General features: G+C 45.2%; 1 protein-coding gene across 1 annotated transcript in view; it reads right to left on the bottom strand.

Annotated features, from left to right (window-relative positions):
• The window catches only part of LOC126252145 (uncharacterized), a 128,732-nt gene extending 113,058 nt beyond the window's left edge, over positions 1–15,674 (bottom strand). The window contains exons 1-2 of the mRNA XM_049953012.1: positions 15,618–15,674; positions 15,447–15,530 (exon numbers count right to left, since the gene is read on the bottom strand). Of these exons, the coding sequence (XP_049808969.1) occupies positions 15,447–15,530; positions 15,618–15,674 (141 nt within the window). The remainder of the gene's footprint in view (positions 1–15,446; positions 15,531–15,617) is intronic.
• Positions 15,675–16,466: the final 792 nt, after the last annotated feature.

The following is a 16,466-nucleotide window of genomic DNA, read 5'->3' on the forward strand; positions in this document are numbered from 1 at the left end:
GTCGTAAATGTTCAGGTAATTTGATTAAGCAAATGCGGATGAGTTCTGAGGGGCTGTATGGGTTTGAAAGATACTGATTCTTGTGTAACATGTCTTCAAAATATTTCATAATACTGGAAAATTCAGATTGTTCGAAACGTTTCATCATTATGATGCTATGTTTTACTCGGTCTTGTGTGGCTTGAGACCAATATGCTGAGAGGAAGGCATGATAAAAATCTCCTTCACTGTGACAATCGTGAATGACCGATCGCATTCTTACAGCTGGTTCATTCTCCAAGTAGCCACACATAAATTCTAACCTGTGCTCCAATGACCAGTTGGGGGGAAAACAATGAGAGAATTGATGGAGCCACGCTTGTGGATGAATGTCGTTGGCAGAATTTTTAAACGTTTTGAATTTACGTGTAGTAATGAACAGCTTATAGTCAAAATCATCGTGTCGGCGAGTAGCATATCGGTCATTGTTACGTCGTGTCGGCGGTTCCATCTCAAAATTCGGTGCACATTGCCAATTTCTTTCATAATTTCCGAAATGCCCTGTGTTATTATTTTGTGGATTTTCCGTATTTCTAAGTTCCTCTTCCCGTGTTGGAGCGCGAGTGTCCTCTGAAATACGTACTTCTTGTACTACTTGTGCCAACTGATCTTGCACTTCCCGGATTTCTCTTTTGTACTGTGTATTGATTTGATTTTGATTTTGTTTGAATTTTCTAATTTGTTCGTACTCTTCAGTGTCAGTGAAGGCTACAGGTGTTGTGTCATTCAGATCATCATCTACCTTTGTAGATAAGTTAGTGACCTGATCCGAAAGTTCGGCTACTTTCTCCGATAGTGAGCATATTTCCTCAGTGTGTTTTTCTGAACCAAGTTTCAGAGTGTCCATTTGTGTTGAAATCGAATCTACTGTGTCCTTCAAGTTTTCCTGAGTTTTTGCAAGTTGCGTAACTGAATCGGTAGATGCAACTGAGTCAATTTTAGCCCACAAGGTCTCATGAGTTTCATGAACAATGGTTTGCAGTTCTTTTATGGCTGCTTCGTGATTCTGTAATGCATTTTCATGACGCGAAAAAATAGGTTGAAAATGCTCACAAATTTGAGTTTTTACGTCATTACAGACTTTTTGACATTTCGATTCAATGTTATGTAACTCAGTAGTTAAATCTTCACGTGTTTGTTCAAGTGTGGTGTCTAACTTTTTAAGATTTTGTTCCACTGTGTCTAACTTTTGAAGATTTTGTTCCATTATGTCTAACTGTTGCTGTGTTTGTCTCTGGTATTGTTCCATTGTGTCTAATTTTTCAAGCTTTTGCTGTGTTTGTCTCTGGTATTGTTCCATTGTGTCTAACTTTTGAAGCTTTTGTTGTGTTTGTCCCATTTGTTGTATTAATTGTAATAACAATGCACTGGTGTCTGGAACATGTTCCTCAGTGCTTTTCGGCAGTGAATTTGCACCGGAAACATTCACATTTTGACAAGCAGAAAATATGTTTTGACTTATTTGAGAAAACGGTGAGGATCCAAAACCTGAATCTACAGTATTTGCGAGATCGTGTTGTGTCATTTCGGATTCCTGAGCCGAGCTATTGCCGACCGATCGATCGATAATGCTTCCCTGCTCACTAATTGTTTCACTGCCTACGCCATTGTTTGCAGCCCGCTCCATTTCCCTATGCACAGTTACCAAATTACTACTTTGAACGTCTGTTAATTCATTACACAGTGGTGCTGGCAAGCTACGCTCGTCGTCACTATTATTTCTCAGTTTGCTTTGGAGCCTAGTGTTACGTTTTTCACACGCCATTATTGTCACAATATTTCACACGATAACACAGAAAAGCACAATTTGAAGAGCAAAAATAAGAAAACACATTAACATAACACTGAAAATAGTATCTAGTTAATTGCAAGCGCAGCTGCGAAATACTTGCTGCAAATCTACATGCATGCCACAACTGTTTTACTGTACAACAATGAAAAACTACAACTACAAAGGAGATTCTCTCTACAATTACGCGCTAGAAATAAACAAAATCTACACTAATTACACAAACTACAAGAAAATATCAGAAGATTCCAGTGAGGTATCCTAGGCTAAGGGTCGACATATGAAACGTCCCCTTTGAACAATTTATACAATGACTGTGCTTAAACTGACACACAATATTTATAGCGCAACGCAATCTGACTTTCAAAATTCCCTACAAAAGAATGCCCCTGACTAACATTAAACTATACCTTTCACAAATCACTTACCTCACAAAAATCTTCGCTGCTCAAGCTACTGCAATACAGCGAGCGCCACTACTGCCAGCTAAATAAAAGATTCAAACTATGGAAGGCACTAACTACTGATAGGGATAGTTAGCAAGTGAAAGATATTAATAGAGAACAAAGAATGTATTTACCTTGATATCATCATATATATAGCAGTTCATGACAAATTACAAAACTCCGCCATCTCTCTCCCCACATCCACCACTGCTGGCGGCTCACCTCCAACTGCCCAACGCTACGCGCTGTTCACAGCCAGCTGCCTAACACTACAATGGCGAGTATTACAACAATGCAAAGCAGCCACAGACTGCACACAGCACAGCCAGTGATTTTCATACAGAGGTGGCGTTACTAATAAAAAAACCTAAACAGCCTACTTACAGTTTTTGTGCCCTTTTCCACATTCACACTCTAATCCTTCTAATTTCTTCTTTCCGTGTTTCCCTCAAAGCCCACCCTTCACACGGATAACTTAAAACGCTCCTACTAGATATTTTGATAAATTTCCTATTCCAGTGAAGTTATGCTCCCGACTTCGAAGTCAACATCGTAAGGAATGAACGGCACAGTGTCGTGTCCAGCAAATGGTCAAGACTCTTAATGATCTAGAGACTGTAGAAGGTCTGCCCAGTTTGAGATCGTGGAGATAGCTAACAGAATGTTTTGACAAAACTACGTTATTCAGTCGGGAAACGCACGAAGAAAAGGCAACTCTTGAACAACATTAGTCTTAAAGCTCGTCTGGGTAGATAGGGAGTGAATGACACGAATGAAAGTACACCTCTCAGGACTGAAGGTTACGCTGGAGGGAGGTGCGCGGATAAGAATAAGCGCGAGCAGAGCCAGAGAGAATACTATCACCCCAGGCCCTGGCCTGACCTGTGCAAAGGTCCCCCTCGGACGACTCCTTCACATGGATGTCTGAAAGTACAAGCACTGCTGACAATCCACAGCTGTGCGACATATTTCGAAATTAATTTGGTGACTGCGAATTCCTTTTCATCAGCTGTTTTAGGTACAGATCTGCTACATATGAAAATTTGAGCCGGGCCGGGACTCGCACAAGTATTTACCTGGTCTTTGTGAGCAGCTGCGTAAACCACTTCCGCTATCCGTCTATGCTCCTCAGACAGATGCAAACTTCCGTGATGTCACACTGTCTACATTCTCTCATCGTACTGCACTAAATTTATCACCCAACGGTCGCAACATTACCTTGGTTCCCGCAACAGGGAGAATGAGACAACGAGAGATCCAGACTAGTGCTGTTATCGTCGTTTGGCCTGTCTCATTCTACATCTACATCTACATTTATACTCCGCAAGCAACCCAACGGTGAGTGGCGGAGGGCACTTTACGTGCCACTGTCATTACCTCCCTTTCCTGTTCCAGTCAGGTATGGTTCGCGGGAAGAGCGACTACCGGAAAGCCTCCGTGCGCGCTCGAATCTCTCTAATTTTACATTCGTGATCTCTTCGTGAGGTATAAGTAGGGGGAAGCAATATATTCGATACCTCATCCAGAAACGCACCCTCTCGAAACCTGGACAGCAAGCTACTCCGCGATGCAAAGCGCCTCTCTTGCAGAGCCTGCCACTTGAGTTTGCTAAACATCTCCGCAACGCTATCACGCCCACCAAATAACCCCGTGACGAAACGCGCCGCTCTTCTTTGGATCTTCTCTATCTCCTCTGTCAACCCGACGGATCTCACACTGATGAGCAATACTCAAGTACGAACGAGTGTTTTGTAAGCCATCTCCTTTGTTGATGGACTACATTTTCTAAGGACTCTCCCAATGAACCTCAACATGGCACCCGCCTTACCAACAATTAATTTTATATGATCATTCCACTTCAAATCGTCCCGCACGTATACTCCCAGATATTTTACAGAAGTAACTGCTACCAGTGTTTGTTCCGGCTATCATATAATCATACAATAAAGGATCCTTCTTTCTACGTGTTCGCAGTACATTACTTTTTTTTTTTGGGGGGGGGGTTCCAGAAATAACACGATACGCGAGCAAAAAACATTTTCTAAAATTCTACAACAGATCGATGTCAGAGATATAGGTCTATAGTTTTGCGCATCTTCTCGACGACCCTTCTTGAAGACTGGGACTACCTGTGCTTTTTTTCCAATCATTTGGAACCTTCCGTTCCTCTAGAGACTTGCGGTACACGGCTGTTAGAAGGGGGCAAGTTCCTTCGCGTACTCTGTGTAGGATCGAATTGGTATCCCGTCAGGTCCAGTGGACTTTCCTCTGTTGAGTGATTTCAGTTGCTTTTCTATTCCTTGGACACTTATTTCGATGTCAGTCATTTCTTCGTTTGTGCGAGGATTTAGAGAAAGAAAAAGGTGTTTAGTATTTCAGCTTTACGCGTGTCATCCTCTGTTTCAATGTCGTCATCATCCCAGAGTGTCTGGATATGCTGTTTCGAGCCACTTACTGATTTAACGTAAGACCAGAACTTCCTAGGATTTTCTGTCAAGTCGGTACATAGAATTTTACTTTCGAATTCACTGAACGCTTCACGCATAGCCCTCCTTACGCTAACTTTGACATCGTTTAGCTTCTGTTTGTCTGAGAGGTTTTGGCTGCGTTTAAACTTGCAGTGGAGCTCTCTTTGCTTTCGCAGTAGTTTCCTAACTTTGTTGTTGAACCACGGTGGGTTTTTCCCGTCCCTCACAGTTTTACTCGGCAGGTAGCTGTCTAAAACGCATTTTCCTTGTTGAAGGAATCACATAACGTGCGAGCGTTAAGGGATGTAGACAGTGTGACATACGGAGATCTGGATTGGTCAGAGGAGTGTGCACGGATAGCCGAAGTGCGCTCGTGTTAAGTGGACAATCCGGAATAGAGTCCCGCTCCAGCACAGATTTTCCTTTGTCTCTGTTGGATAGTAGATCTACACCTGATACAGCTGATCTCAATCAGATTAATTTCGATGGTACTCTTTTGTCAGGTGCCGCCTCCTCTGCCTTTATACTGCCTGGCAGGCTGCGTAGCCTCTTCCACGTTGGTGTTTCCTGGCACCGGCCTGCGACGCACTGCGAATGGCCAAATACGGCCACAGTCAACGCTCCACCGTGTCTAGTGGCTCCTTCGCATCAGGTCGCTTGAGCTCCACATCGGCGTCGAGCCACGCGAAAATGCGCCCTGCAGACAGCATTTTCTACGTACGCTGTAGCAAACTTTTCCGTTTTCGCTTCACTTATTTGCCTTTCAGGCGTTACGTTTTCTAAATCTACGACAACAGGTATTGCCTCCCTGTACCAATATGCAGCCGGCCGCTGTGGCCGACCGGTTCTAGGCGCTTCAGTCTGGAACAGCGCTGCTGTTGAGGTCGCAGGTTCGAATCCTGCCTCGGGCATGGATGTGTGTGCTGTCCTTACGTTAGCTAGGTTTAAGTAGTTTTAAGTCGAGGGGGCTACTGAAAAAAAAAGCACTCCGTCGTCAGGCCACGAGTGGCCTACCGGGACCATCCGACCGCCGTGTCATCCTCAGAGGAGGATGCGGATAGGAGGGGCATGGGGTCAGCACACCGCTCTCCCGGTCGTTTTGATGGTATTCTTGTCCGAAGCCGCTACTATTCGGTCGAGTAGCTCCTCAATTGGCATCACGAGGCTGAGTGCACCCCAGAAAATGGCAACAGCGCATAGCGGCTGGATAGTCACCCATCCAAGTGCCGGCCATGCCCAACAGCGCTTAACTTCGGTGATCTCACGGCAACCGGTGTATCCACTGTTTTTTTTACACTAATTAAAAGAACAAAATGCGTACGTAACACAAATGGGCATTTTTTTTTAAATAGCCAGCTATCCTAGCCACTTTTTTTTAACAAAAGAGGAAAAAGGATTTTGGAAGGTTTATTTTTCTGCTTTTTTAAAATTTTATTTTACTTTATGTTTATACAAATGGATAAAAGGAAGGCCGTTCCTCTTCGGCTACATAAACAGAATAATAGAAAGTCGTCCCGTTACGACAAAGGATGCTCCATACTATAGCCCGCTGCGAAGTTTTCGATGTCTGTCTTCTCGTTGCTGTGTTGTTTCCGTTGTTTGTTCAATCTCATAAAAAAAAGGGAACTGGGAAGAGGTGATATGGTTGTCTTCTCACGTCATCGATAATCCAGCTGCGAGGCGGATTATGGAATGCGCTCCAAAGAAAATTAGAAAAATATTGCCTATATTTAGGGTTCTTGACGATCGCACAATGTCGTTCGTTGAGGTAATACCAAAAATCGGGTACTGTCTTTTCGCCATTACCAAATAGGTAGTGAACAGCGTGGCCGCTGATCCACGTCACAGAGTTCGTTTTTGCTCTCTGGAAATAAATCTTATCGGGGAAAAGAAGTGATCGGGTAGTTATCCTGTCGGGAGTCGTGCGTGTGAGAAAAGCCAATATCTGACGCACCAAATACCAAACGTCCTTTGCCGACCCGCATTCGAAACGATGTTCATCCGTGTCAATCACTTGGCATGTGGCACATAAGGGTGAATCAGCGAGGTGGATGTGATGTAGGCGGGACTGGCACAACTCTTTCCCGTTAACAGTTACGCACCATGCAGATTGCACGTCAGTATCAAGGGTGGTGGCATTCACTGCCAGCCACACAGCGCGCCACTTTGTAGTGGGGTGTTTGCTTTCAGTCACATTCGGCGTCCTGTTCATTTGCATGGCAGCTTATATCGCCCTCGTCATCATCAAGCGTGTGGGTAGTAGTGCGGTGCGGATGTAGCTTAATTCAAGGAAGAATTGGCTAATGTAGAAGAAAGGTGCTGGGATGTCCGATATAATCACAGGGGGTGCGAGTGAGATTGGTCGTAAGGCTTCCAGTAAGAGACTTGTGAGGCACGTCGGACTTCGTCGCCACAGTTGCAGGTGACAGCTGACGAACAGGGCCTTCGCTCTGTTCTGAACATGACAAAGGCCTAAACCCCCTCTGCTCCTCGGGAGGGTTAGGGACTCGTAACGAATCCTAAATAACATGCCCGTATTAACAAAGGATCCCAAAACCGCCAACATGCGGTGAGCCAGGGTAGGTGGTATCGGGAGTATCTGTGCAAAATGGGGGATACGTGACGCCAAATAGACGTTAGCATACCGTGTCCGTTGCAGGAGGTCTATATGTCTCAGACGGTGGTCACTTATTCCTGCTCTCATCTGATTCAATAAACGCCTGTAGTTAAGGGCTGTTGAACGCATCATGTCAGATGTGAAATCAGTGCCAAGACAGCGGATTGTGTCACTGATTCGTAGTGGTGCGAAGCTCTCGTCGGGTAGACCTCTGCCTATAGACAGGGCGTGTGACTTGTGGAGATTGAGATGGCTCCCCGATGCCGCGCCGTAGGTCGCCACCCACGCCAGAGCTGCACGAACATCGTCATTATTGCGAAGAAGGAGTACCAGATCATCCGCATAGGCAGTGCAGCAAAAAGTGTGTCCACCAAGGGACATCCCAGTCAGGCGTTGTCGGAGGCCGCAGAGGAGTGGTTCCAAGACGGGGGCGTACAATATCTCCGAAAGAGGGCAGCCTTGTCGCACCGATCGCTGGATCTGTATCGGCGGCGTGAGATTGCCATTATATAACACCTTGGACGTCGCGCCGCGTAGGAGACGCATAAGTACATTAACTATGACGTCCGGATACCCCATGTGTCACAGTACCTCCATCAAAAATGTGTGGTCGACTCTGTCAAAGGCCGGGCTAAAGTCGAGTGAGGCCAAAACCCCTGGCAGTTGGCGAGCTTTGGCTAGCGCGATCATATCTCTATATCGGCACAATGCAGTGCGAATATTATGGTGACCACCTAACGATGCCTGATCCTGCGACACAACACATCGTACTGATCGCTTTACACGTGCCGCCAGAAGCCGGGTAAAAATCTTCAAGTCACTGTTGAGTAAGGTCATGGGCCGATAGTCACTGATCTTGGATCCGCCTCGTGATTTGTGTATGGGCACAATCAGTCCTTCTAGAAAAGCCCCAGAGATCTGCGTCGTGGGAGACATAAGATCGCGGCAAATATCAGTCCATGCTGGTGCCAGTAATTGTTGATATGTCCGGTAAAATTCCAGAGGAAGGCCATCAGGTCCCGGGGACTTATGAGCAGCCCCAGCCTGTATTGCTTCAATGATTTCCTTTGCCGTTACATCTGCAGTCAAATCCGCCGCCGCTGTCGGAGAGATCGTGCCATAAGTGAGTTGAGAGACTTCGGCGATCACCTCTGGGGGATGTCGATGTTCCGAGTACAGCCTAGTGTAGTGAGCATGAAGGGAGTTTCCTATGTCGCGCTGGGTATCAAGGCGTCGTCCGTCTTCCGTCGTGATAGCTTGGATCAGTGTCTTAAAAGGTGCCGTCGTTCTGCAATGACGTGGTACATAGACGCTTCCTCCTGGGCCACTCTGTCTTGAGTGCGCGCTCTGATGATCGCACCCTCAAGGTGGCAACGTGTTAATCTGATGATCTGTGCCTTGGCACGGTTCACCGTCACCTGCCGTGCAGGTGAGTACGGCAGTGTTGTACATTCCCTTAAGATGCTGTAGTGAAAGTCCATGGTATGTCTCTTCCATGCTGCAACATCTCGTCCGTAGCCTATCAAGGTCTTCCGGAGGGCTGGTTCGGCGCAGAGTAACCACCACGACAGTGTAGACCGGTAGGTGCCACGCCGGCGGCTACAAGAGTCCCACGTGTTCTCTATAAGGCGGCGGCATTCCTGAGAAGCTAGGTGGGCGACGTTCAACTTCCAAGGATCACGGCTGTGCCATACCTTCTGGCGGCCGAGGGTAATAGCGCAGATGTAGGCCTCGTGGTCAGAAAAAGCTGTGGGCCAAACTTCGGCAGCTCTTGTCCCCACAGCTATGGAGCGCGAGATGTAAATCCGGTCGATGCGGCTGGAGGAATGGCTGGTGTAGTGAGTAAATCCGGGCCGATCGCCACAAACATGTTCCCACGAGTCCACCGATTGAAGATTATTTATAATTGTCGTAAGTTCTGCGCAGGGAGAATGATGTGGTAACTGATCCTTAGGTGCTTGGCTACAGTTGAAGTCCCCTCCGATTATCAAGGCGTCCTGACGGCCCATAAATAGGGGCGTGATTGTATGAGCGAAAAAGGTGGATCGTTCGCGACGCCGACCAGATCCTGACGGTGCATAGATGTTAATAAGTTTGACTCCTTGGATTGTAAGAGCCATGCCTCTGGCGTCAGTGAGATACTCGACGTCTTCTGCGGATATACCTTCGCGGAGGAGGATCGCCACACCACTGCCATTGGCAAACGTATGTGAGACCCAAGTCTTGTAGCCATAGGGTTCCTTGAAGTCTGCGACATACACCTCTTGAAGGAGCGCAATGTTTATGTCTGCTGCGTTGGGTAGATCCTGTAGCATCGCTAGTTTATGTCGGGCACGTATGTTGTTGATGTTAATCGTCGCTAGACGGTACGTTTGGTCAGCCAGGTCGGCAACTGGGTTGTGTAGGAGGCCAGGTGTGGGCGGCAGGGGCGGCCCCACAGAGGCTGACGATACAGCCGTAGTCACTGTGGTTGGTCGGTGCCAGGTACAGCCGAGGGAGCATCTCTGCCTTCGGCATCCTCCTGGTGCTGTGGCTCATCCCCGACATCATCCGCCCAAGAATCAGATGCAGCCATTGGTAACTGTTGATTAGTGCTGTCAGTAGAGCGCTTGCGCGTATGTTCAGTAGCAGAAGTAATGTTGTCAGACCGAGGCTCAGAAATTGTATCCGCCGTAGCATCGTGATGGGAAGGGTGAGTTGTAGTGGTAGAGACCTGAGTGTCGTCCGATGCCGGATGTTCGTCTGGGTCACACATCCGAAGCAGGCAATCATCGGATGGCGTATGGCATCGTTTCTTGCGTTTTCGAGGGGACCGTTGTTTCCGGACATGTTGTTCTGTGTCAGAGTGCGGGCGACAATCATCTGATGCGGTCTCCATTGGTAGGAAGGCAGAGGTCGGGACAATTTCCGTTTCTACCTCCATCTTCTCTTTAGGCTCGTCTTGGTGGCACAATTGATCACCGTCTTGAGGCAAGTCTGCCGATGACGTCGTAGAGGGGGATATGCTGTCCGCCACACTGTCATCGACCACTGACTGCAATATGGTGTTACGATCCTGAGCAGGAACAGCTGTTGCGGTTGCAGCCGCTGCATACGTGATGGGGAGTGAAGTAGGCGTCGCCGGGGATGGAACTTCACCAACCGGTGTCTGAGTCAGTCGGCGTTGAATGCAGGCCGATCGGACATGTCCTTCCTGGCCACAGCCGGCGCAAGTACGCGGTTGTCCGTCGTACATGACAATGGCTCTGCAGCCGCCAATTACTAAATAGGATGGCACATGCTTCGTCAGTTCAATCTTAATTTGTCGCACTCCATTTAAGACGGGGTACGTCTCAGACGTTTGCCATTTTTCACCCAAGTGGCTTAGCAAGTTACCGTACGGTTTGAAAGCTGTCATCACGACATCTGGCGGGACTTCGAATGGCAGCTCGAAGACCCTCAGAGTGCGAAGGCCTAATCCAGCGTGGTCGATCGTGACAGTTCCTACGTGACCATCAGAATGCTTAAATTTAAGTCCATGAGCGTGTCGACACACAACATCAGTGCACGCCTTTTCATTGATCAGTTTGTGTTATAGAAAAGTGGATCCCAATGATGTCTTGAGGTGCAATATGAAGTTCTTCCCGGATGAAACGTTCAATGTCAAGTGCTCGAGGTCTTGCGTAGTCCGCTTGAAATGTGATCTTAATTGTGGACTTGCGGTACGAGTGCGCCATGGCACTACCGAGACACGGACGCGTGACGCCGCAGCGGAAGGTAAACAGTAAACACTCGCGCACGCAGTGCGCTAACAGGGGGACACAGGCACGACGACCTTGCCCTACCGCTGCTAACAGCGGACTTGCGGCAAGGCCGTTGCCAGGAGACTGATGACCTTAGATGTTAAGTCCCATAGTGCTTAGAGAGCCACCAATATGCAATAACAATATTTCTTGCAAGTGAAGTGAGACCTGGAAAAACTATAAAAAGCCTCTTGTGACTATGAGATGCATAAAGACAGTGTTTTATGTGAATAATTACAAAAACACTAACTTAAAAACAAAGACAATAGCGATGTATTCGAGAAATAAACGGAATCATTGTGCTGAAAAGTGTTCATCTGTGGTCTTCTCCATAGAGTAAATATCTCTGGAGTGAGCATTGCGTTCTGCGCATGTTGTCAACATTAAACCAGGATTGTCACGTGTTTTCGGGACTTCGCTGTGCGTGTGTGCTTTCTGCAGCGTTTGAAGTTTATAATATCCAGAGTTTTTGTTGTGTTTCACCGTATGTTGATAGTGTGATAGCGACGGTGAATTACTGTTGTTGCTACGGATGCAAAGAAAAATATGTCAAAGGAGAGATAGTAAGCTTTCATGGGTACATACCGTGTAGCTCTAATTATAGTTTTCATATTAGTAAGAGACACTGTATATGTTTAAAAATTTCGAGACGCATTATAATTAAGGCTTGATTCTGTAGACCTATTTTTCTACGATTTTATGACTATATAATAGATATTACGGCTCGAACAAAAGCTTACAAACAATCGCTTCCTCTCGTAAATTTGCTAGTGGAACGGGAAAGGGAATGGTTAGTTGTTTCAGCAAATACTATCCTCCATGCATTTATCAGTGACTTGTCGATTATGTATGTAGATTACTCAGTCTACTATTTATTTAATAAACTGGGAGCAAGTACGTAAAATGCGTTAAATAAATACTTCAAAGTGTCACCAGTAAGAAAAATTGTGCTTTAGGTCGCAAAAACGAGAAAATAAATACACAGAAATAGCAGAGAAGAAGGACGAATTAGCAGGGATATAAACGCTAGTGTGTGGCAAATTCGGTGTTTTTCAGAAACTTGCAAAAATACTAGCGTACTGTCAAGTCGTTTTGCTAGACTATCAATGCAAAAATGTATGTCAGGCTCTGTAATACTATAAAGTGCCGTATCATACCGAAAACTACCAAAAATCGAGTGCATCTGAACTGTGACACCTATCGCAAAGAAGCAGGATGTAATATCACTTGCCCTTAAAAGTACGTAGCTAGTTTATTCTCGGTATCAAATGGATACTGTTAAATTGTCTGCACAACATATATAAATAATCCACGACATGTACGAAAAGAATCCGTCTGTACTAGGGATGTAGTGACATTCTAAATATACAGGGCGCTATACGGACAACCACACGACGTCCCGAGAACACATGACCAGGCCGGCAATGTATGTTGACAACACAAAATCTGTTCTGCGCATTTGAATGCTCACTCCAGAGATATTTACTCTATGGTCTTCTCTTCTCTCTCTCCCTCTCTCTCTCTCTCTGTGTGTGTGTGTGTGTGTGTGTGTGTGTGTGTGTGTGTGTGGTTGTCCTTCGAAACGTAATTACGTATACTGCTTATCCAGACCTGTAATGTAATTTACTGTGCTGATATCAAGTAGACTATAAGTTAAAGTGTGAGTTGAGTTTTTATTTTTAGAAGTGTTAAACCTGTGTCAAATAATCCCAGTTTTCGGAATTATGGCACTGTCTGCAGCGGAGAGAAAACAGCACCGCTGCAGCGTTGCAGTCCGCCGCCATTGCGCGGCATGTTTAAAATTTACATTATTGTTGTACAGATGCGTTACTATCAGCGCAGGTTGTTTACTAATTTTTCCACCGGGCAGTTTAATGACGAAATTGCTAAGCTATAATGTGGAACTGGGACCTGGCCTGTATTACGTCTAAAAGAGGATGTCTTTCATTACAAAGACTGAACATTATGTTTGACCTAGCACGTTGAAAAGAAAAGTGACAGTTAAAAGCGAATTTATTTTCACGAATAATTATCAAGGTGCATTTGGTTGCGTTTGATGTGTTCTTAAGGTATCCATCGTATGTGGCTTACATTTTCCATAGCGTTGCTAGATTGTTTTTGCTGTTCAATCAGTTTTAGCAACATTACGCCACACATAGACAATTTAACTGAAATAATGCAAAAAATTACTATTAAAAACAGTCTTGATCACAATTTATGAAGTACAGTGACTGGTTTCGACCACTACTGTGGTCATCTTCAGACCAATGAGTAAGAACCTCCTTCTGCTAGAGAATCTGCTTTATTTAGTACGGTGACTGGTTTCGACCACTACTGTGGTCATCTTCAGACCAATGAGTAAGAACTTTCTTCTGCTAGAGAATCTGCTAGTGATTCTCTGGCAGAAGGAGGTTCTTACTCATTGATCTGAAGATGACCACAGTAGTGGTCGAAACTGGTCACCGTACTAAATAAATTGTGATCAAGACTGCTTTTAATAGTAAATATTTGTAACATATTGATCACTGTCACTCCCATAATGTATTCAAAAGTAATGAAATAATGCAATTGGAGAACTCAACAATGTGATACTAGGATGTTCACGCTACGCCAGACAACGCCGCAAGTTTCTTAAGGCCCTGATCAGAGCAGGAATTCCTCGACCTACATCAGTGACAGACCTGTTTCGACAGCTGACCACAACGGACTGTGTGAGTGTTGTCCAGTTTTTGCAAGAAGCGGATATGCAGTTATGTCAGACACAAGGGTTCGAGTGTAAGAAGTTGTGATATATGGACTGTGTTGAGTGCGTGAATGTACAGACTGTACCATGAAGTTTACCTGTAATTTCTAATGTATACGCTGTATATGTGATATTCTGTACCAGATCTGTAGTTACTCACTTCTCTGGCAAGGTTAATGACAGAGGCCAATAAATTACATTTAAAAAGTGAAATAATAACATCAATATTTCATTAACATAACAAACTCATATTTAAAACATAATTTAATCAGAGTGCAGTTGGGACAAAGTGACCTGGGACCAAATGACAGATAGACAGTATAAATGGCAACTTTCATCGCTACCACCGCGAGTAGGTTAGTGCAGTCTCACGTCCTGGTGTTGAGAAACAGACACCGAAGGCGGATGAATCTCACTGAAGATGTAACATCAGGCGAATGCACAAGGAGTAACCACTTCACTTAAGCTGTTTGTAGTAGAACTGTTCATATTTTTAAAAATATCGGGAATCCGATGTGTCGATATTTATATGGATGTCGTTATCGACCTTGGATATATCGTGAAAAGTACCGATGTAGCGACGAAAAAATATCGACGTAACTCCCTACAAAAGTATCAGGCTGCACATTGTAAATATAGTGGCAGTTTTAGAGCTGCATATTTAAGTATTGATTTATTTTTAGATATTCTGCACGTCAACAAGCTATGCTCCTTAGAGCAAGAATTGAAAGGAAAACCATGTGCGTTCACGCTTGGCAATAACCACTTTGCTAACGATGGTAACTGTATGTAAGTGGCACAACTGATGGGTCTATCGTTCGGTTTCGTCACATATCGGATTTATCCGGAAGACTTCATGTCGACTTTGCAATTTTTTCATTTCAGCCAACGGCAGTGACGTAGCAGATGCAGTGTCAGAGTTGCATAGTGAAGCTAAACGTCGGACTTTTTGTTGGCAGCGCTGAGCGTCTATTACGTCAGCATTTCCCCTCACACGTCTCCGCCCACTGCAAAGAGCAATCTTGTCATTTCGATTTTTGTTCATCATTTTCAGCAAGGAATTTCGGTGTGAAGAAATAGCGCACAAGTTGCGTTAAAAACTGATTTTTATCGCCACTGATGTGCTATTTCTTCACAACGAAAGTCTTGTTATTCCATTCGCACCGCCACCCCCCACTACAATAAGACTACTGCTTCTTTCGTGCCACACATACTTGCTCCATGCAGTCAAAATGGAAGTTTGGTCATGATGAAAGCTCAAAGAATAGTAAGACTCTTTCATACAGTGAAAGTAAAGTTATGTTCTTCTTTAATTTCAAAAGAACAACCTCAAATATTTACCGAAAATTGTGAAAAAATATAAAATACAAATATCGGCACTCGTTATTGGCATTCTGATATCGATATGTGACGAGATAAAGTGTAGTCGATATATATCGACGTGTTTCGTAATACCGATATATCGACATATCGAAATTTTATCAATAACACTAGTGTGTGTCCAAAATGAGCAGACAGTAGGTGTGGCGTGCGGTCACATTAACTGCGGAGCAGGGCCGTACCTTGAAAGTGAAGGAGGAGCCGGTGACGAAGATGAGGGCGGCGATGGCGAGCTCTTCCAGGGGCCGCCAAGGCTCGGCCAGCAGCTGGGAGGCGGCGAAGGCGACCACGGCCAGGTAGCAGGCGCACACCAGCGTGGCCCGCGCCGACGGCGACGCCGCCCCCGGCCACACGCCCAGCAGCCGCAGCGCCGCCGCGCTGGGACCCAGCAGCTCGTCCGGCGTCTCCATGACGCTGCGGGCGCTGCCTCTGCGGACACGTTTGTCTGCTCCTTTACTCAGGAGCTTAGTTCGTGAGCCCACACGAGTAGTAAACAGTTGTGAAAACACACTTGACCTCCTAGCAACAAATAATCCTCAGCTAATATCCACCATCAAAAAAAATACAGTGTTGTAGAGAGAGTGAATATTGTAACCCGCAAATCTTCCAAAAATAAGCGAGAAATATATCTACTCAAAAAAAGTGGATAAAAATTCACTTGACACCTTTCTGAGAAACAATCTCCACTTCTTCCAAATTGACTACGTAACTGTATACCGAATTATCAGTTAATTAGTCACGGTTGCAAAATACTAACACGAATTCTTTGCAGAAAAATGGAAAAACTGGTAGAACATCAGTTGGATTCCAGAGAAATGTGGGGACATGCAAGGCAATACTCACCCTATGGATTATCTTAGAAGATAGGCTGAGGAAAGGCAAATCTACGTTTATAGCATTTGTAGACTTAGAGAATGCTTTTGACAATGTTGACTGGAATACTCTCTTTCAAATTCTGAAGGTGGCAGAGGTCAAATACTGGGAGCGAAAGGCTATTTACAATTTATACAGAAAATTGATGGTAGTTATAAGAGCCGAGGGACACGAAAGGGAAGCAATGTTTGGGAAGGAAGTGAGATAGGTGTTAGGCACCAGAATAAATGAAGGTCAGATTTGCACATTACATGAGAGCTTTATACATGGCAATGGGAAGGTGAATACGGCACCTAACTTAATTCGGCGGTAATGAGCAAATTTGCCTT

The sequence above is a fragment of the Schistocerca nitens genome, chromosome 4 (assembly GCF_023898315.1).
Source record: "Schistocerca nitens isolate TAMUIC-IGC-003100 chromosome 4, iqSchNite1.1, whole genome shotgun sequence".
NCBI lineage: Eukaryota > Metazoa > Arthropoda > Insecta > Orthoptera > Acrididae > Schistocerca > Schistocerca nitens.